Source organism: Panthera uncia (genome assembly GCF_023721935.1).
Source record: "Panthera uncia isolate 11264 chromosome C1 unlocalized genomic scaffold, Puncia_PCG_1.0 HiC_scaffold_3, whole genome shotgun sequence".
Classification (NCBI taxonomy): domain Eukaryota; kingdom Metazoa; phylum Chordata; class Mammalia; order Carnivora; family Felidae; genus Panthera; species Panthera uncia.
The window spans coordinates 18,382,896-18,406,332 of NW_026057584.1; the positions used below are offsets into that span (position 1 = coordinate 18,382,896).

Consider the following 23,437-nt stretch of genomic DNA (forward strand, 5'->3'; position numbering starts at 1 on the left):
TTTCCTTTGTTCACAGAGAAAAGACAATGCAGTTTTTTAAATGGGCAAAAGGCACAGATAAGACAGATCACAGAAGAGAAAATATTGATTTTTAAACATATGAAAAGGTGCTCAATCTCATTCATAACAAGAGAATTATAAAGGAAAGCTGCAATAAAATACTTTGTTTCACTTATCAGATGATTGACAAAGGTCAAAAAGTTGTACATTGTATGGGCAAGGCTGTGGGCATAGGCATGCAAGTACAATGGTAGTGGGAGAGCAATATAGCACATATCAGAGTTAAAGGTGAATAGCTTTTGACCCAGCAATTCTGATTCTAAGAACTTATGGTTGTACATATGTGCAAAGAAGTATGTACAAGAGTTCCAGCATTTGTTTCCAAATCAAAGGACTGGAAACAACCTAAATGCTCATTCATAGCAGACTGGTTAAATAAGCAACGGTGGGGCACCTGGGTGGCTCAGCCGGTTAGGTGTCCGACTTTGGCTCAGGTTATGATCTCATGGTTCACGGGTTCAAGCCCCGCGTCGGGCTCTGTGCTGGCTCTGTGCTGACAGCTCAGAGCCTGGAGCCTGCTTCGGATTCTATGTCTCCCTCTCTCTCTGCCCCTCCCCTTGCTTGCACTCTGTCTCTCCCTCTGTCTCAAAAATAAATAAACATTAAAAATAATAATAATAAAAATAAACAATGGTACACTATACAGTGAATACTATGTTGTTACCAAAAAGAGTGAGGCATATCTGTATGTACTGAAATGGACCATCTTCCAGGTTTTTTGTTAAATGAAAAAAACAAGGGTAAAACAAAGCGTGTCTAAGTGTGCGTACATTAGTCCCCCTTGTCCACGGTTTCACTTTCTGTGGTTTCAGTTACCCACGGTCAACTCCGGTCTGGAAGCAGATGATCCTCCTGATACATCATCAGAAGTCAAAATTAGCCTAACACTACATTATAATACCTACGCTATTCACCTCACTTTATCTCATCCTGTAGGCATTTTATCATCTCACATCATCACAAGGAGGCTAAGTACAAGATATTTTGAAAGAGACCATATTCACATAACTTTCATTAGAGTATATTGTTATACGTGTTTTATTTTATTATTATTTTTAATCTCTTACTGTGCCTAATTTCTAAATTAAACTTTATCATAGGGATGCATCTAGAGCAAAAGACATAATATATATGGGGTCTGGTACTATCCATGGTTTCAGGCATCCGTTGGGGTCTTAAGCATGTCCCCCATGGATAAAGGGGGGCTACTATATACACATTAATAGGGGTGACTGGGTGGCTCAATCCGTTGAGTGTCCGACTTTGGCTAAGTCATGACCTCATGGTTCCTGGGTTCAAGCCTTGCATAGGGCTCTGTGCTGACAGCTCGGAGCCTGGAGCCTGCTTCAGATTCTGTGTCTCCCTCTCTCTCTGCCCTCCCCCACTCACTCTGACTCTCTCTCTCAAAAATAAATAAACATGAAAAACAATATATATATATATATATATATGTAGATGTCTCTGGAAGGAAACACTAACAAAAAAGTTAATAGCGGAGGCTGTGAAGAGGGAAACAAAAGAAGAGGACTTATTTCCACTTAGAGACTTATTCTTGCTGTTTGTTTGGTTTATTATTATTTTTTAAATGTTTATTCTTGAAGGAGAGAGAGAGAGAGACAGAGCACGAGCAGGGGAGGGGCCACCCAGGTGCCCCTATTGTTGCTGTTTGTAAATCTTTTTTGAACCTTTTCAATTTAGAAGCATGTTCACATAATAACCGTTCAAATATACACATATTTTTTTTTTAATCTAGGAGAAGTAGGATATTGGCAAGAAGCTGGGTGCCACCATACAAGGCAGTCCATGCCAAGTGCCAGATGAGTGATAGAGACAGACAGTAGGTGCTGGGAGAATCTAGAGAAGGGGGAGCTTCCCAGGGCTGGCTGGTTCTGGGTGACCGTGACCTAAGCTGGAAGGAATGGCAACACAGAGACAAGCAGGGGGAGGTGGTGGCGTTCCAAAAGGAGGGGATGGTGAGAAAGCAGCTTTGGAGGCAGGCATATTCCTGACACACCAGAGATGAAGGAATAAATGCATTGGGTGGAATCCAAGTTGGGAATCTGTCTTTGTGTCTGCCTGCAGGAGGTAATTGCACCCTGTCTTTAGAAGCATCAAGGATGAAAGCATTCCCTGTACTGAGGGAGTCCCCAGGAGCCTGGGTGGCACTCCCAGCTGCCCCATGGAGGTCTGGGTTGCCACCTCCCCGCACCTCTGCCCAGTCCAACCTAGGCCTGCCAGTGCCTGCCAGCAGAGTTACTAGCTGGGAGGCCTTGCAGGGTTTGAGAGGAAACGGCCACACAGCTGCCCAGGGTGGGCGGGCTGCTACAGCAGACAAGAGGGGCGCCTGGCCCCTTCTCTGGATGCCCAGCAATCCTGGCTGGTGAACACCTCACATCCTTCTGGCCTCTCCCAAGCTCTCACCTCCCACCCTATGAAATGTTGGAAGCAGGGGCCCTTTCCAGATGGCACTGACAGCCCAAACCTGGCTCCGAAGTTGCTTCTGCCCTTGTTCAGCCCCAGAAGCTGTGTCTCTGCCGCCCCCCTCCATGCCCTCCACCACAGCGCCTGGGCAAGGGAGTGTCAAGCGTCACCCCCTCCTTGCCTTTGAGGTGCCTGAGTCACTGTCTGGGCATTAGAGGCCTGGCAGGCCCAGAAGAGGTGGCTTCTGGGGAGGTGCCTGGAACTCCTGTGGAGAAGAGCGGGGAGGGCACCCGAGGAAGGAGAGGACAGCAGCATAAGCTTCTGTCCAGGCTGACCTGGATTCGAATCCCAACTCCTCCATTTACAGCTGAGTACCCTCGGGCAGGTCCCATAACCTCTCTGAGCCTTAGTCTCCACATCTGTAAGACAGGCATTCACTTAGCAAGTCAATTCAACACATATGTCACCTAATATGTCCACCCAGAAATATTCTGGGTGCTGAGAATAGAACAAGCCTTGTTCTCATGAAGCGTCCAGTCCAGTGTATATAACTGTATTTACCTCAGTATTAAACAAGGTAATATGGGTACGGGGCCTGGTACATGGTAGGTGCTCGATAAATGACAAATGTTTCTTGGGATTTGAAGGGCTCCCGAAATAACCCCTCTTCTCTTCCCAGGTTTGAAACCAGCTGAGAGAAGGAAAGACACGGGAGTCAGGTAGAGATTTGAAGTCAGCCCTTTGAGGGAAAAAAGTGGACTTAAAGAAAAAGAAAAAGAAAGTGGATTTGAGGGTATAGCTGAGCTACTCAGCCAAAATGGGCTTCTAAATGCTCCCACTGAATTAAATTACTCCCACCACGACTAACACACACACACACACACACACACACACATACACACACCTTTAGGCCTCTTTCTTCCCAGGACAGAGCTGCCCCTATATGCTTAAATCCTCAGAGAGGAATTGAGAATACATGCTCTCCCTGGGCAAATCATCGTAAAATGGAAGGAAAACACTGCTGCCCTGGGCATGCCCCTTGGCTTCTCTAAACTCCTCCCCACCCTGTTGCTTTCACTCCATCCTCCACTCACTACAGAGTAGTCATCGGGACAAGAGTGACAAGGACAGGTGAGGGGTGCCAGGAGTCACTCCATTTTAATCCACCACAGGCCCTGAATGCTGGACCTGGGGTGGGTATGGGCATGGTTTGCCTGTTTTCTCTGAAACTCACTTCCCCCACCTTCCCCGGCCCTCCTCTGTACCTCACAGGCTGCACCCCCTTGGACCCAGGCCCCCTTGCCAACTAGCTCCTGTCTAGTTTCGGACAGGGGGAGATTTCTAGCCAGAAATTGAGGGCGGGAGGAAGGAAAAGCCAGGGTATTTCTCCCCCTCTCTCTAAATCAGGGGGCACCCCAGGCAGTGGTTGTGTCTCCTCCATGGCTCTGGTCCAAATGTCCCTCCCTCCTTGGTCCCTCCTGCCACCTCTGGGCAGCCCTGCCGTGGCTCTAGCTCCCACCTGGCATCCCAGCTCCAAGGCTCTGACACCATCATCTCATCCCTTGGCTCCTCCAGCCCTAGGATTGCTAGCAGTTTCCTGGGGCTACTGATCTTTCAGTTGCCTTCCCAGCATCCAATCCTGGGAAAGGGAGGCTGCAGGAAGGACAGAGCTGAGGCCAACGCTAAGCAGTGAATCTCTTGGGGGTGGGGGCGGGGATGGGGGGTGGGGATTGCCCTAGTTTCAGTCCCTCCAATGGTTCAATCATTCCTCTAGCCCAGCAGAGGCTACAGAAAATCCATATATAAAGATTTTACAGCCAGCCATCTGGTTGGAAGTGCGGGCTTGCCTAGCACGAGGCATGGGATTGAAATAAAGGTCACTTGTCATTATCAAAAAGTGGTGAGTATTGACAGAGATTACAGGGAGGTCAGCCCCCCGCCCCCCGCCAACACACACACACACACACACACAATCATTTCCCCACTGTTGCTGCCACCATGCCACTGTTCGTCCCTAATGCCACCTTCTGGATCTTCTGGACCCAAACCTCCTGCCTGAAAGAGACAAACCTTCAATCTGCAGGGAGGCCTAGTGAGCCCCAGCTGTGTCAGACTCCTCCAAGTCACCACTTCGGACCCTCCTGGTCTCACCAGGCTCTGGTTGCAGCCCTGTGTGCCTGGGACCAACTTCAATTACCTCCTGACCAGGGTTTCCCTGGTGACGCTACAGACCAAGTGTGTGCAACCTCACAAGTGCAGGGGAGTTCATGCCTGATGGGGTGGAGGCTTGACCAATGGAGGAAGGGAGCAGGTGCATGAATTTCCCCACCCACACCCCCTCTCCTGCCCCCCCACCCACCCACCCAAGGAATGATTCTGAGATGCCATTTATTCGGCTGCATCTTCTCTAGGATGAATTCTGCCTCCTTCTCTGCTTTACTCTCCTTGGCCCCCAATCTGCTTCCTGGAATTGCCTCTTTAATAAAATCTGGAACCAGGTCTGCTTTCTGGGGAACCCAGGCAGAGATCCCAGCCTTCTTACCTCTCTCTTTTTTCCCCAAGAGAAAAAAGACCCTCGTGCGACAGTAAGCCCACGGTCCTTTAATTACGGCAGACACACAGGAATCCCCTAGTATTCATGCCCCTCCTCTTCCCCTCCCTCTCCTTCCACACTATCATGCCCACCTCCTCGTAATCCTTCTCCAGGGCAGCCATATCCTCCCGGGCCTCAGAGAACTCCCCCTCCTCCATGCCCTCGCCCACGTACCAGTGCACAAAGGCCCTCTTGGCATACATCAGGTCGAACTTGTGGTCCGGGCGGGCCCAGGCCTCCGCGATGGCGGTCGTGTTGCTCAGCATGCACACGGCGCGCTGCACCTTGGCCAGGTCACCCCCGGGCACCACGGTGGGTGGCTGGTAGTTGATACCAACCTTGAAGCCCGTGGGGCACCAGTCCACGAACTGAATGCTGCGCTTGGTCTTGATGGCGGCGATGGCGGCGTTGACGTCCTTGGGCACCACGTCTCCGCGGTACAGCAGGCAGCAGGCCATGTACTTGCCGTGACGGGGATCGCACTTCACCATCTGGTTGGCAGGCTCGAAGCAGGCATTGGTGATCTCTGCCACGGACAGCTGCTCGTGGTAGGCCTTCTCTGCAGAGATGACCGGCGCATAGGTGGCCAGGGGGAAGTGGATGCGAGGGTAGGGCACCAGGTTGGTCTGGAACTCCGTCAGGTCCACGTTGAGGGCCCCGTCGAAGCGCAGGGAAGCCGTGATGGACGAGACGATCTGGCTGATGAGCCGGTTGAGGTTGGTGTAGGTGGGGCGCTCGATGTCCAGGTTGCGGCGGCAGATGTCATAGATGGCCTCGTTGTCCACCATGAAGGCACAGTCCGAGTGCTCCAGGGTGGTGTGGGTGGTCAGGATGGAGTTGTAGGGCTCCACCACGGCCGTGGACACCTGGGGGGCGGGGTAGATGGAGAACTCCAGCTTGGATTTCTTGCCGTAGTCAACCGAGAGCCGCTCCATCAGGAGTGAGGTGAAGCCCGAGCCGGTGCCCCCTCCGAAGCTGTGGAACACCAGGAAGCCCTGAAGTCCTGTGCACTGGTCAGACTGAAAGGGCAAGGGGAAGAGAAATGTGGGCCAGGAAGCTGATGGAAAGGAAAGAGCCAAGTCATGCTGTTTCAAATTCCCCCCCAAAATGCATTAAATCCTTGGAAGACTTTTCCAAATGCACAAAATAGATCCTCATAGGGAGGGCCCCCTCTCTCTCTTGCTCTTCTTTCTTTCTACAACCTCCCAAGGTGCCCGCACACAGCTCTCTTGAATCTCATGACATAGTCACTTTTGTGATCATAACTTGCCAACCCCGCCCAGCTTCATACCTGTTTACCCCTGACTTAATTTCACATGTTTCTGGAGGGCTTCCTTACTGAGATCAATAATCTAGGAACCCGATCCCCATCCTCTGTGGAGGCCAAAGTCATTCTCAGAGCCTTGGGCCAAGATTATTTGGATCCCTGTTTTTCACAGGGCCTTCTGCCCACATCCCTGCCATACAAGGTGATATTCTGGGAATGCCCGTGGACCTCCATAGCTTGGCCAGGCAGCCCGTGGACATGTTTGCCTTTGGTGGCCACTCTGCCCAGCCTGGACCAGTTGCCATAGGAGGTAAAGAGGACATCTGGCTTTAGTCTGGAGCCTACACCCTGTTTCCCCTGATCAGAGTGGAATAACCCTCCTCACTGGTCCTGATCCTGCATCTTTAAAACTCATGGAGGAAGCTCTCTCAAGGGCTGAAGCTCCTCTTCCTGTCTGGTGTTCAGATCCCTTCACTACAGAAATCCAGCCCTAAGCCCTTCACTCACTGGCTTCTGAATTCGGTCCGGTACCAGGTCAATGAGCTCTTTTCCAGTGGTGTTAGTGACCTCGGGCATAGCTATTGGCAGCATCTTCCGTGCCGGTGATGAGCTTCTCTGGATGGAAGAGCTGGCGGTATGTGCCCATCTGAACCTCGTCTGTAATGGGGAAAGTTTTAGACACCCCTCCTTCCCTTGCAGCCTGGCTCCCCAAAGTTCCCCGAAGGGGCCGGGTCACTAGGCCCCAAGGCCTACCCTAGAGGAACCCTATTCAGGCTGCTGCTATTGCCCTTGACTTTTAGTATTTTTCAATAAAAAGGAAAGGGATGTGAGGGATGTGGAGCGACCTTGAGACTCTGGAGCTGAGTGGCAGCAGATCTGTAGTTTAATTGGCTGCTGCAGCTGGGAACTACAAATTCTAGTGCTCCAGTTTCGGAGGACTCGCTGTGGTACCCAGAACAAGGTGACATATGTGGCAGGGACTGATCCTCACTCACCAATCACACTGGGCTCCAGATCCACGAACACTTCCCTGGGGCACGTGCTTTCCAGCCCCAGTTTCACTAAAGAAGGCGTTGAAGGAGTCAGCCCTTCCACCGATGGTCTTGTCCCTGGGCGTCTGCCCATCTGGTTGGATCCCATGCTCCAGGCAGTAGAGCTCCCAGCAGGCATTGCCAATCTGCACGCCAGCCTGCCCCCACATGGACTGAAATGCACTCACGCTGAACGGGCAAAGGGCAGAGAACACTCTTAGCAGAGAGAAACCTGCCATGCCTGGATACAGTTCCCACCTGCAATCCTTTCTTGAGTGGTTCTCTGGCTGAGAACAAAGGTTCCTGGACTCTGCTCTCCTTGCCCCACCTCCCGTGTCTAAGCCTTTACTGATGGCTTTGAGGATCAACAGGCAGTGGCTCAGGGGGCTGGGGGCCAAAACCCACAAAGGAAGCAGACGTGGGCAGTTCCAAGATTATATAGTCTTTCTTGCTCAGTGACTAAGCATCGTGAGGAGTGTTGAGGGGGGTCAGATGAGTCTGGCAGAGCATGATAGTCAATCCACCCATGCTCGGAAAGAAATTAAGGACCCTTGGTGAGAGACACAAGATCAGAGGTTTCAGGGATCAGAGGCCAGGGGGAGGTGTTGAAAGCAGGAAGAACTCTAGAATCGTGTTACAGCTAGAAAGGCCAGCAAGGAAGGGAAAAGTGGTCCTGAAACGGAAGGGGGTGTGCTGTCCTTTCCTCTCTTGGGTGTGCACAGTTCTGGAGTGGAGTGGGGCTGGGGAAAAGGTCTTTCCCACATGACTCTAGGCTGGTGGTCAAAGAACTCTTGGCCCCCAAAGCAGGACTGGGATAAAGTGCTTGGTCCCGGAAATCCAAAAGGTCACTGCCCTTCCTGGGAGCCTCATGAGAATCAAGAAAGTTTGACCCTCTCACTCCATCAAACATTTGGGCCTCTAGTATGTTCCTGATGCTGGGCTGACACTGGAGACGCATGGCATCTAATACACTGGCCCTCAGTAGCCCACTGTCCAGGGAAGGGAGAGTTTCATACACTAACAGATATATAACAGTGTGGCAGGTGGGATACCAGAGTATGCCTTCATGCTCTGCTTGAGAAGTAATTACCACAGGCCTTAAAAACAAAATGAGGGGGCGCCTGGGTGGCTCAGTCGGTTAGGCGGCCGACTTTGGCTCAGGTCATGATCTTGTGGTCCGTGAGTTCGAGCCCCGCATCGGGCTCTGTGCTGACGGCTCGGAGCCTGGAGCCTGTTTCAGATTCTGTGTCTCCCTCTCTCTGACCCTCCCCTGTTCATGCTCTGTCTCTCTCTGTAAAAAAAAAAAAAAAAAAAAAACAACCAAAATGAGCACATCCATCAGATTCACCGAAGCTTTAAGGCCGAACCATGTGGAGGATGTGGAGAAATGGGAACCCTTAAACTGTTGGTAGAAGCCTAACGTGCCACATCTCTTTTGGAGAAAAATTTGGCAATATCTAGGAAAGCGGATGATGCTCTTGCTCTAGAGAAATTCTCACACAGGTTAACAAAAACAGGTACGAGAACAATCACGGCACCACAGCAACAGAGGCCAATTAAATGTCCTTCCACAGCAGAAAATGGATAAAGAATGATTCAGAAGTGAAAATGGATGAACTACCAGAAAGAATCTTCTTAAAAAATTTCTTACCGGAAAAGAAAAGCAGGGTAAGGAAGAATCATACAAGCGGATACTATTGATAAAAACCTTTAATGCGTAAAACAATACCGTGCATCATTTACAGATAAATGTACACTTTGCTGTATATTCTCGTAGTGTGTGTGTATTACAAAAATAAAAAAAGCAAGGGAAATATTAACACTAAATTTGGAATAATGGTTCTCTCTCTTAGAAGAGGGAGGTGAACGCAGTTTGGAGAGAGATTCTATTTCTTAGGCCGGGTTACAGGTATTTATTATTTTTTCTGCCTTCCTGAGTATCTGGAATATTTCATAATTTTTAAGGAGGATGCTTTATCCATAAATTTAATACTTTTCTGACTTTAAAAAAATTCATTTTTGAGAGAGAGAGACAGCGTGAGCAGGGGAGGGGCAGAGAGAGAGGGAGACACGGAATCTGAAGCAGACTCCAGGCGCTGAGCTGTCAGCACAGAGCCTGACGCAGGGCTCGAATTCACAAACTATGAGATCATGACCTGAGCCGAAGTCGGACATTTAACCGACTGAGCCACCCAGCTGCCCGTTCTCTGACTTTTTAAATATGATTTAACTTTTGATGATTTTTAAGATGACTGGGATTAATCCAAACATCATCATTACTTCTCTACTTGCCTTGAGCAAGAATCTTCACCTCTCTGTGGGTGTCCCCCTATCTCATGAATTGGGAGAGTAATAAGAGCCCCCTCCTAGAATTACTATGGGGATTAAATGAAAGAATGCATACAAGTTGCTGGCTCATTTCATGACACATACGGGGGGGCGGGCACCATACATGTTGGGTCCCCTACCAACTCCCACCCTCCAGTCCCTGCTGTCTAGTAAGAGAAGGTAATGAATTAAGCTGGGATGTAGGGATTTAGGGACACAGGACTCACAGAAATCCGCACATCCAGGAGGGGGTGCTGACAGGGTTTACCAATTCCCTGGCAAGGCCAGCACCGGCTGCTGCAACTTTGAGCCTGCCCAGGCTCTGTCTACAAAGTCAGACACCGTCTTGGCTCCCTTGACTGCTGGCCCACACAAGGCAACTCTGACCTTTACTTGAGATGCTGGGAACGACACCCCTTACTGTGGGGCAACAGGTTTGGGACAAAAAACTCAATCCCTCCCTGGAATCCCATAGACTTTGTGTCAAACCCCCTTCCCTCTATGAGCTCAGACAAGTTACTTCTCTTCAGCTGCTCTAAGCCCTTTCCTTGAATGTAAAAATAGTACGACCTCTTACCCGGCAGCCTTTTCATTATGTCATTTAGTCCCCCTACGCTAAGCATTAATTATGTGCCAGGCACTGTGCTAAGCGCTCAACACACACTATCTCATTTAATTTGCACAACAACTGCTGTAGGTAGGTACTATCTTTATGCCATTTTGCGCATAAGGAAACTGACTCTCGGGGAGGTTAAGCGACTAGCTCTAGGTCATGAGCAAAACCCCTAACATTCAGAGTGGGGACAGTTTGGTGCCAACCATGCTCTTAACTGTTCTTCTACCCTTCCTGCTGGGGACCCTGGCAAAAGATATCAAAGAAGCCCCATGTACAGCCAGCTCTCCGTAAGTGGGAGCACCCTCCCTTTCCCCCCTCCTCCTCACTCTCTCTACTGAAATGAGGGGTCAGGTCAGATGCATCAGATGAACAGGGCCATGAGGATGTGTCCCAAGAGCTGCGAGGTGGGATTAGAGGCCAACAGTGAATCTGCTGTGATGCTTCAGGTTTCTGGAAAAGTGCCTACACTTTCTGCTCCAGTCTTGCTTACCCCACACTCCCTACCCCTAAATTTGGAGCCCCGCAGCAGCCCAGCTCCTGAATAGAGGCTTAGAGACATGTCCTCCACCCTTCATGTGCTCTCACATACCGACACACCTGGGGGACCACACTCACATCTGGAAGTCTCTTTCCCTCTCTCCACCTCACCTGCCCCCACACTGTGGCCAGGCAAACACTTAGACTCCCAAGGGAACCTCACATCACCCACCTGGGTCCACTAGGACCCTCACTTGCATGCCCAGCCCCCTACCCCTGCTCACCATGCTGCCTGGCTGGGGGCTGGCTAGGGTTGTCTGTCTGTCTGCTGCTTGATGGGAAGCGGATGTGGGTCTGTGAGAGATCCACTGCCAGACCCACCGGCTTCTTTATGGTCTCTGGTCGGCTCTCAGGGGGTATGTTACAAACGGCCCCAGGAGGGCAGGAGGGCCCCAGGAGGATAACCGTTGACTTGGTTACCAAGCGCTGGGCATGGGCTCAAACAGGGCAGCAAGGTGAGGGGGTGAGCAGAGGAGGGGTTCAGCTGGTCACCCCACACAGGTACCCAGGCCCCCGGGTACACAGTGTCTGCTGCTCAGTCACACAATCCCATTTCCTGGTGGCTCAGCTGGCTGGCACAGGTGGGAGAGGATTCAGAAATCAACCCCCCTGAGCTCTAGCAGCACTGCCACCCCTGGGGTGGGTGAAGGCAGGAAGTGGAATGTGGGTGGGGCTAAAAAGATGCACTGAACCAGAAATAATGAGTCCTAGGGCCAGAGATCAAGCCTCAGGGCCTTCTGGTGGAAACTTGGAATGTTTTAGGACAGAGGGAAGGAGAACTCAGTCTTAGGGCCATCTCTAGCATTTAACATCTTCTTTGGCCTCAGTTTTCCCATCTGTAGAATGGGGAGAGGTAGTGTTGTAAGGATGAAACAAGACAAACTTTCTTAAGTGCTTAGTCTAGAAATGCTGTTGTTCTCCCCAGGGAAAGCAAAAGGAGGAAGGAGCAGGGGTTCAGGGCTACTTGTCAGGCTCTCTCTCTATTCCAGACAAGTTGCTGCAGGCCTTGCCTGGCCTCATTCCCCCCCCCCCCTCTGCTGGAGTCTCCCTGTGGCCTCAGGCAGAACTTACGAAATACACATGCTAATCTCTCACCTTTGTATGCTGCTTTGTGGCTCTTAAGGTAGCTTCACCCCTTATCTCCTTTGAGTCCCTCCACAGCTCTATGAGGTAAGGGAGGTGGGGCCCCCATTCCCCTGATGTAGAAAAGGAAATGGAAGCCTCTTCCCTCTTGCCCAAGGTCACATGGGGGTTATTAGTGGTGGAATTAAAACTCATCTGTGACTCAGGCTCAGTGCTTCTTCCCTTTCCACAAGGCAGAGTTTTCACTGTCCCTCATCCCCCTCCTGTGTCTTTATTGCCTTCCTTTCCATCTTAAGTTCCACAGTCAGTCAAGTCAGGAGCACTCCCTTACCTCCCCCAGCTTCAGCATCCTCTTTGGACTAAACCACAACCCTGGTTCTTCACCAACTCTGTGCCTGTACTGACCCAGCTAAACAGCGGCTGCAGAAAAACCCAGAACCAGACTTCAAACGTATGACCACTAACCTCAAATGGACTCTAATGCTGCCTGGAAACCACACTGTGTCTCTGCAGTCATTCTTTCAATTAGCAACCATGGCCAAGAATAGGAATGCCAGATTTCGCGAATTAAAGAATTTTATCTTGCAACTTTATCCACGAAGCAGTTGCCAGTGTGAAATTTCAGTCACTGTGGCAAACGGTGGGCGAGTTATTTTGAGGTGGGGGCTTTTTCAGAGTCCTTCTCACCACCGTATGCCAGGGAGTGACACAATATCAAGATAGCTAACTCTGGTTTTGGCTGTGGACTGCAGTCTTCTCTCTGCCACCTGGAATTAAGAGGCCAAGATCCCCAGAGAGAAGACGCAGCCAGCCAACACTGCAAATGTAAGCAAGCTCTGCCTACTCTGGGTTGATCCATGAAGCCATAGACCTCAGGAATTATTATCCAGAAGGAGGGATTTGGGGCCCAGAGGGCCCACTGGGCCCCAAATTCTCTTGTCGAACATTTCAGCTTCCCAACTGGCTTTCAAAGTCGGGCATCTCAAGAGTCAACATAAGTGTCACCAACTCTGGAAAGAAAACTGTCCTAAAGGTAGGCCGGGGAAAAGGGTCTTAGGTACAACAGACTGAAAGACTGAGATTTTTAATTATACTAATGTATCTGAGTTATAAAATGAGAAGCAATCCCTATCTTAATTTCTTCAACAAGTATTTAGGTTTTTAACTTAAGCATGTGGGTAGAAGACTTGAAAACCTAGGACAGAAGCAGGTTTGGCAGGGAGCAGGGTGAGGGTAGGACATCGAGAGTTCTACTTTGAATGTGTTCCGTTGGAGATGTCTAACAGGCTTTCAAGTGGTAATGTAAAAAAAATAAAATAAAATAAAACAAATAAGCACCTGAGTCTGAAATTCAACGTAAGTTACGTTGGAGATGTCTAACAGGCTTTCAAGTGGTAATGTAAAAAATAAATAAATAAATAAAATAAATAAGCACCTGAGTCTGAAATTCAGAGTCTGAAATGAATGTATAAATTTGAGAATTATCAGCTCATGGGTGGTATTTCTTTCTATTCTATTCTTTCTCTATGGTTTGGGAATGTATATACTCTAGTTCTATTCCTTATTGAATAGCCTTAAAATGTTACAGTAACTTTTTATTAAGGACACTCAAATACACCTGAAAGTTGAGATAATATAATAAAAGCCCATATTCTCATCATCTACCTTCAATAATTGCTCCTTCAGGAAGAAAAACAAATGAAGAAAAGAGAGAGCCTGGGACTGAGCTGTGGGAAACACCTGTTAGGGGTAAGCCATCAGAGGCCATCAAGAAGGACAGGCCAGGGAAAAATCAGGAGAGGGGCATGTCACTGAAGCCAAGAAGAAAGTGCTTCAAGGAGAAAGGAAGGATCGACGGTCTCGAACGCTGGTGAGAGGCTGAGAAAGATGTAGAAACATGACCTTTGGCTTTGGTCAGTTGGAAGTTACTAGGGATTTTGGCAAGAACATCTCAGTAAAGCACGTGAACCAGTGGACAGTGAAAAGGAGAGAAGACATGGAGATATCCCCTTTGGAAAGATTGTGCTGTGGGCAGCCAATAGATGCTCCAGTGTGAAGAAAATGGAAGGATGTGCACTAAGGCTCAGTTCCATCTTTTCCAGATGGAATTGGCGGAGATATTTTAAACTTTGAGGACCTTGCTGCACTGCTCCAAGATGGAGGTGAGACTCTGGGAAGGGGTTAGAAACGATGGACCTAACAATGGGCAGGGGAAGAGGAAGAGAGATCCAAAGAGAGAGTGGTCTGCTGGACACCTTTGTAGGGTAGATGGACAAAGCGGTGATTCAACTGGAAAAATGAAGTGCCTGGTATCATCTGTTGGATTCTGTACATGTATGTGAATGTCTAAGTTTTCAATCTAGTAATACGGATTATTACCTGTACACCCACCCAGACATTATGGCCCTAATTCAGGAGATACATACACACTCACAGTCATGTGCACATGTACATGAAAGTCTACACACACACACACACACACACACACACAGAGTCAGAAGCAGAATCTATATTCCACTAACATGCCTTGGACATTTCTCCCAGCAGCCTTGTCTTCTCCATTTTCCCTGCCAGAAGGCCTACTCAGGGGTTGTAAACTCCTTGCTACAAGAGCCAGGATAACATAAATATGTTACAGTTGAGCATATGATGGTAAACGGTGGACTGGGTGATTTGAAGCAGCTTGCTGTCCATCCTAAGAAGGTGGCCACCGCCCAGCTCCATTTGTTGCCCTACTTGTTTCCTACTGCTGTTGTAACAAATTGCTACAAACTTAGTAGCTTAACATAATACAAATGTATTATCTTACAGTTCTGGAGATCAGAAGTCCAAAATAGGTCTTATGGGGATTGTAATATTGTGATTTATAAAAATATATATTTGGTTATTCAGATGACCAAAATATATTCCTCATATATGTTTGGTCTTTGTCTAGGATTCCTGACTCACAGCTCCTAAAACCCTTGGAATTTCTTAAGTGTTCAGAGGGATAAAGGTGTCTTTTGTTATGGTAATGAGATGACTTTGGGGAAAGCACCTAAGGTTGGGGGCTGGTTGCCAGGGATCCAACCACTTGTTAAAGAGCTGGAACTTTCAGTCCCCTTTCCACCTCCCCAGAGGGGAGAGGGGCTGGAGATTGAGTGCAAACACTAATGGTCAATGATTCCATCAACCATGCTTATGTAATGAAGCCTCCATACAAATCCAAAGGGATGGGGTTTGGAGAGCTTCCAGGTTGGTGAACACATGGAAGTCCTGGGAGAGTGGCACGCCTGGAAAGGGCATGGAAACTCCTGGTCTTTTCCCCATACCTTGCCTTATGCATCTCCTTCATTTGGCCATTCCTGATTTATATCCTTTTATAACAGACGAATGATACAGTAAGTGAAATGTCTCTCTGAGCTCTGTGAGCCATTCTAGAAAATTAATTGAACCCAAGAGGAGCTCATGGAAACCTCTAATTTATAGCCAGTGGGTCAGAAGCCCAGTTAACAACAAGGGTGCTGGAGGTGCAGTCGTGTAGGACCAAACCCTCTACATGTAGAATCTGATGCTATCTCTGGGTAGATGGTGCCAGAATGAGTTGAATTCTTAAGGCACCCTGCTGGTGTCTGAGAATTGTTTGGTGCTGTATGGGGAAGCCCTCCCCATCCCCACCCCCACTGGAATTAATACCAGAACCTATTTAGGTATAAAAAGGTGTTGGCAGAGTTGCCCTCCTTCTAGAGATTCTAGAGGAGAATCTGTTCCTTGCTTTTTCCTTGTTCTACAGGCTGCCATATTCCTTGACTCATGGCTTCCTTCCATCTTGAAAGCCAACAATCACATCACTTTGACCTCTGATCCTGACCTCTCCTTCCCTGACTCTGACCCCCCTCTTCCACTTATAAAGAGCTTTGTGACAGGGCGTCTGGGTGACTCAGTTGGTTAAGTGTCTGACTTCAGCTCAGGTCATGATGTCACAGTCTGTGAGTTCAAGCCCTGCACGGGGCTCTGTGCTGACAGCTCAGTTCTGGAGCCTGCCTCTGATTCTATCTCTCCCTCTCTCTCTGCCCCTCCCCCACTCATTCTCTGCCTCTCTCTGTCTCTCAAAAATGAATAAACATTAAAAAAAATTTTTTTAAGATCTTTGTGATTATATTGGGCCCACCCAGAAAATCTAGAATAATCTCAAGATCTTTACCTGAATCACATTTGCAGTTCTTTGCTACATAAGGTAATATAGTCACAGGTTCCAGGTATTACAATGTGGACATCTTTGGGGGACTATTATTCTGCCTATCTCAGTTGCTATATAGGAATGCAGGCCTGATACAGCCAGATCTTCCAATTCTTTTCAAGATAAGCTAGACATCTGGATTTTTATATGACTGTGCAGAAAGAGTTAACACAGCAGGTTGAGACTGCTCCTTAGAAAGGTCTGCTTGTGGGGCATCTGAGTGGCTCAGTGGGTTAAGCCTCCTACTCTCAATTTTGGCTCAGGTCATCAGGTCATGATTTCACGGTTCATGAGTTCGAGCCCTGCGTCAGCAAGGAGCCTGCTTGGGATTCTTGCTTTCCCTCTCTCTCTCTGTACACTCCCTGCCCCAGTAAGTAAGTAAGTAAGTAATAAACAAATAAGTAACTTGTAAACTTGGCTTTGGCTGGTGTCTGGGAACTTGGCTCTTTAGAGTGCTCCCAGTCGATGATGGTCTGATCAGGATGGTTCGCTGAGCCTAGACAGTGTGTAAAGAACATGGCTGATACTGAACAACTGCTTTCCTTCTAGGAGTCTGGAATTTTGGTACGTGCAAAGCAGAGGCGTCTCTGTGACCAGCCCTCACCATAAACCTTGATTGCTGAGTCTCTAACAGGCTTCCTTGGGCAGAAACACTGCAGGAAAATGTTGCTCCGTTTTCATCTTGGAGAAAGAGCATCCTGCATGAGCCCTCCTGGGAGGGAGAGGGTATAGGTTCCTTCAGATTCCACTTGTGTCTTTTCCCCTCCTAATCCAGCTGTGTAGCCTTCCTACATCACTGTTGTTGGTTGACCTTAGCTGGGAGTACAACTTGATGTCCTGAGTCCTGTGAGTCCTTCTAGTAAATCTCCTGACATGGGGATGGTCTTGGGGATGCTCCAACACAAAGACAATTCCTGATTTTTCTCATATTCTAAATGCTACGAGGATTAACACCGTGAGGACCAGACAAAACAATTCTGAGAGGGAACTTGGCCTCCAGACTGCCAGTTTGAAACTTCTGGCTTCTTAAGAATTCTACCCTAGTTTCACTCCCATCTCTGAAGTGAAGCAACTCCTCTGACACACATTTAACAAATGCTTACCCCCATGACATCCTAGGAACCAGGGACACAAAGATGAATAAAGAAGATACAATCCTTACCTGGAATGAGTTTACAACCTGGAAGACAGACATGTACACGAATAACTGCAGCATGATATGCTATGCGCACTAAAGTAAATGAATAAGATGCTCTAAGAATCCAGACAGCCGTTTCCACTGCACTTTGCTGTGTATGTACACATCCCTAAATTCATCTGGTCGGTCCTCACGATCTGAAGTTGTTATCCCTGTTTCACAAAGGAAGAACCTGAACGTGAAGGTCAAAGAAGTTTAGGGTGTTGCCTAAGAGAGCTCAGGTCTTTCACAATACTCACTCTGCTGGGGTGGGGGTGCGCAAGAGAAAAGGAGGGTCAGGGAAGGTCTGAAGGAGACCATACGTTCTGTAATCACCAAGGGTCTCCGTAGAGACAATGAGCCGGTTTCTCAAAGCAGCCTCACTATATCCCCTTGCCACTTTTCACTTTTATGAATGAGTCTTGGTGGCAAGTCTATTGGGAAAAGAGACCTGGTCATACTTCACTGTGTTCCCTTCCATGCTTTTCCTAAGTAAGGTGCCAATTAGCTATTTTGTAGGTAGGAAGTTGCCATTGCTAGTTTTTTATCCTACTGTGCTGTCCCGTCAGACAGCTCTGGCCCTAAGGAAACACTGTGGTAGGTGAGGCAGGTCAATCTCTTCCAAACGACTAGCCTGAGAGGCAGGTTCTTTCTGGACATTCCAATGGGCACAGGGGACATTTCCTGATGATTTCCCCAGTGAAGGGAGACAGCTAGAGAATGTATGGCATGTAAGGGAAAGCAGAAGTAGATCGAAAAGTCCATTCCCACAAGAAATGGAGATGGAATGGGGGAAGAAGGAATAGCTTCCGTGGAGGCCTCTGCCTGAGCGTTAAAGGCGTTAAGACGCAGGTCACAGATCCTGGCCATGGCCTAGGAACAGGAGAAGATGGGAAAGTCGAAATCAGGCACCATATCAAAATCTCCATTTTCTTTTTTCCTCTTCAGAGTCAACAAACATTTTGATTCCTCACAATAACGCCGTCAGCGCGGAATCAGCGTCTCCTTTTCGCCAATGAATACGCCAAGGACTCAGTGAGGTGAGGTCACCTGCCCAAGGTCACACAGGGCAGTCAGGACAGGAATCCACGTCCTGAAGGCTTCAGTCCAGAGCTCCGGCGGTTCTGGCCGCAGGGAAGCGGGCAGGTGGCGGTGGAGAGGGCTCACTAATAGTGACGGCGCTGATGACGGGGCCACAGACCGGAGGCCAGCCGGCGAGCCGCGGCAGATTCCTGGGGTCGGCCCTCGCAGGCAGGCTGCGGGGGTTGGCTCCGTGGGGTATTCTAAGGGATCCGCACCCTGGGGCTCAGGCTGTGCAGCTCTTGGTCCTCGGCCGCCCACGGGCGTTGGCGAAGGCCAGCCGTCCAGGCCGAGGACCAGCAGGCCGTGTGCAGCTGCAAAGGGTTCCCCCGGGACTGGCCGGAGCCTCCGGGGAGGCGGGGCGGGGAGGGCACGGGCGAAGTCTGGCTGCAGCCACCTCGCAAGGACAGCCTGTACAGCACCCGGCCTAAGTCAGGACACCTGGGCGATGGGCGCCCGCATGACTCAGGTGCTGGCGAGATGCGCCCTGGCACCATGCCCTGCGTCCCTGCAGCGGAGATCCGGAGCCCAGAGTGTCGGCTCAAGACCTCGAGCGAAGGGTTAAAGCCCGGGTCGCCACTCCTAACCCTGGCGAGACAGGTGAGACCAAGACGGGGAAGGGGGAGGGGACCCTCCCTGGCCCCACCCCTCGAGGCCGCTTACCCTTCGGGGGCGTGGCCTCCGGGCCGCACAGCCCTAGTGGGTGAGCGCAGTGCGCGGGCCCCGCCCCCCGCCTATAAGAGCGGTGCGGCACTGCAGCTAGCGCAGTTCTCACCGAGACCCGTCACCCGGACTCTACGTGAGACCCACCGCCCGGACTCACCATGGTGAGTGCGGCCCCGCCGGGATCGCGCCAGTCCCCTTATTGCCCTTCTCCTCCTTGGGGGCTCCCCCTCCCGGGATGCTCCGGACCCTCCATCCGGCGTTCCGGGGCTCGAGGAGGTGCGAGGGTTTGTGCATTCCCCCACCCCCACTGTCTTGGTGACTTTGACCGAGTCGTGCTGTCCACTTTTGGAGGCTGGGGAAGAGGGGTGGAGTGGAGTGGGATTCTTCGCTAGCCGAGAGGCTGAGAGGAGCCCTTCTGGAAATCGCCTCCTGCTCCACCAAGCATTTGTGCCCTAACCCTCCTGGGGGGAGTCGCAGTCCCGCTCCCTGTCCTTTCCGCGGATGAGAGAGACCCCCTGGGCTGCCCTCCGCCCCTGGCCTCCCCCCACCGCGACCCCCGCTCCCCGGAACTGAGCGAACACGTGCTTAGCACAAGAAGGTGGTAGGGGGTCAGATTACTTGGTTCAGCATCCCCTTTTCCTCCGACTGTGTGTGCATCCCTCCTACCCACAGCCCTCCCCCCCCCCCCGTGACTCAGCACCCCGCTTCTGAGCCAGGAGGGGTGGCAGGAATGGGGTTCGGCCTCATGAGGCGAGTCGGCCCCTCTCCTGCCCGAGCCCAGTGAACGGACGGGCAGAGACAGCTGGCGCTGAGCGAGAGCGCGGGCCCAGGCCAGGTTGGGGGGAGGGGAAAGAGGTGTGTGTAGGGGGGTGGTATTTATAGTCCGGGAACGGGGGCCGAAATCCAATCTTCGCTTTCGGCTGGGATGTAACTGGAAAGAATCTAGAAGGGGGGCGATTGCGGGACCGGGGGTGCAGGATGGCGCTCACCCTGCGCAGGGCAAGGCGGGTTACCTCTGGGGCCTCACCGCAGGTTCCGCTTCCTTTTCTGGGTGTTTGGAAACCGTCACCCCGCCATTTCGGTGTTGGGAAGGGAGGCTGCGCGGGCCCTGCGCCGCACCACTTTGGCTCTTTAGGGGTTAATTTCAGACTGGCAGGGATGAGCCTAAGGCAGCCGGTGCCCCAGTGCCCACAACCCTTATTGCCCGCGCCTGCCATCTGCACCCTCTGCTATTTCCGTGAGGGCTGCGCGGTGGATGAAGGTGGTGAAGACACCCAGAGTGTGGGGGTGGAGGTGGGGAGAGGAGCCAGCTGGGATTGATCTCCAGAGCCAGATGGGATTTAAAGGTGTTGGAGAGGATACCCTGACGGTCAGTGTGGTCAGTTGATGCCAGACTCGAGGTCTGAGACACCTCTGCAGCCCACAGGAAAGAAAGGGGGAGAGGGTTATATGAAATTCTAGCTGCTCATCCTCAAAGAATTAGTCAAGTTGGGGGGCTTCTAGCTATAAACTCATGGCCCTGGAAAACCTGTCCTTTCTCAGGTTCTTGAGAAAGGTAGCTTTGGGAGTATAAATCTGAAAATGGCTGGAAAGTCGCTTGTCCTTGCTCAGAGTCATTGCAGTATCTGCCTGCTTTTCATGTGCACTTACCCTCTCTGTCCTCCCTGAGGGTCTTCTGAGTGTGGCGGGGTCATGTGGAGCCACAGCTCTTACTTGACAAGGTCCTCACAGGGAAGTAGACTGAAGGGATTGGTTTGCCCTACTGGGTGCCCCCAGTTGTTAAGTCCTATGTGGGGCAGCCTGGGCAGGCTGCCAGCCTCTTCCCACCTCTGCTCAGCCCCAGGCGTCCACTTTGGCCAACCGAAGCATCCTGGCTGGTAGGTGATAGGGTGGGAGAGAAGCTCATGAGGTGAGGGCTGTAGATGTGGGGCTTATGCTGTGTTCCCTCTCTTTATACCTCAGCGTGAATGCATCTCAGTTCATGTGGGGCAAGCAGGTGTCCAGATGGGCAATGCCTGTTGGGAGCTCTACTGCCTGGAACATGGGATTCAGCCTGATGGGCAGATGCCCAGTGATAAGACCATCGGTGGAGGGGACGACTCCTTTACCACCTTCTTCTGTGAAACCGGTGCTGGAAAGCATGTGCCACGGGCAGTGTTTGTGGATCTGGAGCCCACTGTGATTGGTGAGAGGAAGATGGGGTGGAATTGAGGGGAGCAGAGAGGGACTCTAAGCTTCTCTCTGGCGAGATGGTATCTAGACCTGGCTTTCCTGGCCCTGCAAACTCTTTGTGCCATCTTTGAAGCTGAAGAAGGCGGGCTGATTGCAGGCCAGGCTGGGTGGTGGGTGTGGGTTTCTCTCACAGGCTGGTATCACAGGCTTACAGAAGGATGAGCTTTTCCATACATCTGACCGCAGCTACCACGCTGGGGGAGGGAGGTCCCTGCTGAGCACAGCCTTGTGGTTTGTGCCCTAACGATGTGTTTGTGCCCTTCCAGATGAGATCCGAAATGGCCCATACCGGCAGCTCTTCCACCCAGAGCAGCTCATCACTGGGAAGGAGGATGCCGCCAACAACTATGCCCGTGGTCACTATACCATTGGCAAGGAGATCATTGACCCCGTACTGGACCGGATCCGCAAGCTGGTGAGAATTTGGGTTGGAAGGGAGGGAGCTTTCAGACGATGCTAATGGTCAGGAACGTCTTTTTTCAGGATCCATTTCAGGGGGTCGTCTCTAATTGTATGTGTTCCAGAGCATGTTCCAGACTCTGGGTCTCTGCCCTGACTCCTGAGAGATTTTAGGCTTTTGTGGAGCCAGAAGGTAGAGTTTCTCAGGCCCCTCGCCCACCTACATTGCTGTTTCTCTTTCCTGCCTTTCAGTCTGACCAGTGCACAGGACTTCAGGGCTTCCTGGTGTTCCACAGCTTCGGAGGGGGCACCGGCTCGGGCTTCACCTCACTCCTGATGGAGCGGCTCTCGGTTGACTACGGCAAGAAATCCAAGCTGGAGTTCTCCATCTACCCCGCCCCCCAGGTGTCCACGGCCGTGGTGGAGCCCTACAACTCCATCCTGACCACCCACACCACCCTGGAGCACTCGGACTGTGCCTTCATGGTGGACAACGAGGCCATCTATGACATCTGCCGCCGCAACCTGGACATCGAGCGCCCCACCTACACCAACCTCAACCGGCTCATCAGCCAGATCGTCTCGTCCATCACGGCTTCCCTGCGCTTCGACGGGGCCCTCAACGTGGACCTGACGGAGTTCCAGACCAACCTGGTGCCCTACCCTCGCATCCACTTCCCCCTGGCCACCTATGCGCCGGTCATCTCTGCAGAGAAGGCCTACCACGAGCAGCTGTCCGTGGCAGAGATCACCAATGCCTGCTTCGAGCCTGCCAACCAGATGGTGAAGTGCGATCCCCGTCACGGCAAGTACATGGCCTGCTGCCTGCTGTACCGCGGAGACGTGGTGCCCAAGGACGTCAACGCCGCCATCGCCGCCATCAAGACCAAGCGCAGCATTCAGTTCGTGGACTGGTGCCCCACGGGCTTCAAGGTTGGTATCAACTACCAGCCACCCACCGTGGTGCCCGGGGGTGACCTGGCCAAGGTGCAGCGCGCCGTGTGCATGCTGAGCAACACGACCGCCATCGCGGAGGCCTGGGCCCGCCTGGACCACAAGTTCGACCTGATGTATGCCAAGAGGGCCTTTGTGCACTGGTATGTGGGCGAGGGCATGGAGGAGGGGGAGTTCTCTGAGGCCCGGGAGGATATGGCTGCCCTGGAGAAGGATTACGAGGAGGTGGGCATCGACTCCTATGAGGACGAGGATGAGGGAGAAGAATAGAACAGCTGCCTGGAGCCCATTCACTATGTTTATTGCAAAATCCTTTCGAAATAAACAGTCTCCTTGCACGGTTTCTTGTCCCCTCTGTGAGTGCTTGAGCTTCTGCTGCCTTCCTCTCTGTGCTGCTGCCGCTGCCACTGCTTCACTGCTTCTGCTGCCGCCCTCATTCTTTGCTGCCCATGACCCCTTTCCCTTCCATGGCTGAAGGTGAGATCTGCCAAGGGGTCCTTGCCAGGCCCAGGAAACGTGACCTCAGGGACCTTGATGTAAGATCCCAGGGGCGCCCAGGAGAGTAGAGAGGAAAGGAGGACTGAATCCCGGACCTGTCTGTCCAGCCACAAGCTGTTGAAAAGATACGAGTTCTCACTTCCTTTCCAAGTAGAAGTTTAAATCCAGCAGTTTCTGTATTTGAGTTAGACTGCTACCCTATTCTTCCTGCTGCTTCTGCATTCACTGACTCTGGAAGCTTGGCCCAGGCACCTCTGTGCGTGATGAGGGCTTGGG

The 23,437-nt window shown here is 51.1% G+C and overlaps 1 protein-coding gene and 1 pseudogene across 2 annotated transcripts; one reads left to right on the forward strand and one right to left on the reverse strand.

Annotated features, from left to right (window-relative positions):
• Positions 1-5,095: 5,095 nt before the first annotated feature.
• Positions 5,096-7,633, reverse strand: LOC125911153 (tubulin alpha-8 chain-like; annotated as a pseudogene).
• Positions 7,634-18,557: 10,924 nt separating this feature from the next.
• Positions 18,558-23,006, forward strand: LOC125911152 (tubulin alpha-4A chain). 2 transcript variants are annotated; one of them, XM_049614840.1, is made up of 4 exons: positions 18,558-19,012; positions 21,041-21,263; positions 21,577-21,725; positions 21,962-23,006. In XM_049614840.1, the coding sequence occupies exons 1-4, from the start codon at positions 18,893-18,895 to the stop codon at positions 22,931-22,933; spliced, it is 1,464 nt and encodes a 487-aa protein (XP_049470797.1). In that variant the 5' UTR covers positions 18,558-18,892; the 3' UTR covers positions 22,934-23,006. The 2 variants fall into 2 exon arrangements, with proteins under 2 accessions (XP_049470797.1, XP_049470798.1); XM_049614841.1 differs by lacking the exon at positions 18,558-19,012 and adding an exon at positions 19,138-19,239.
• The last annotated feature ends 431 nt before the right edge of the window (positions 23,007-23,437 follow it).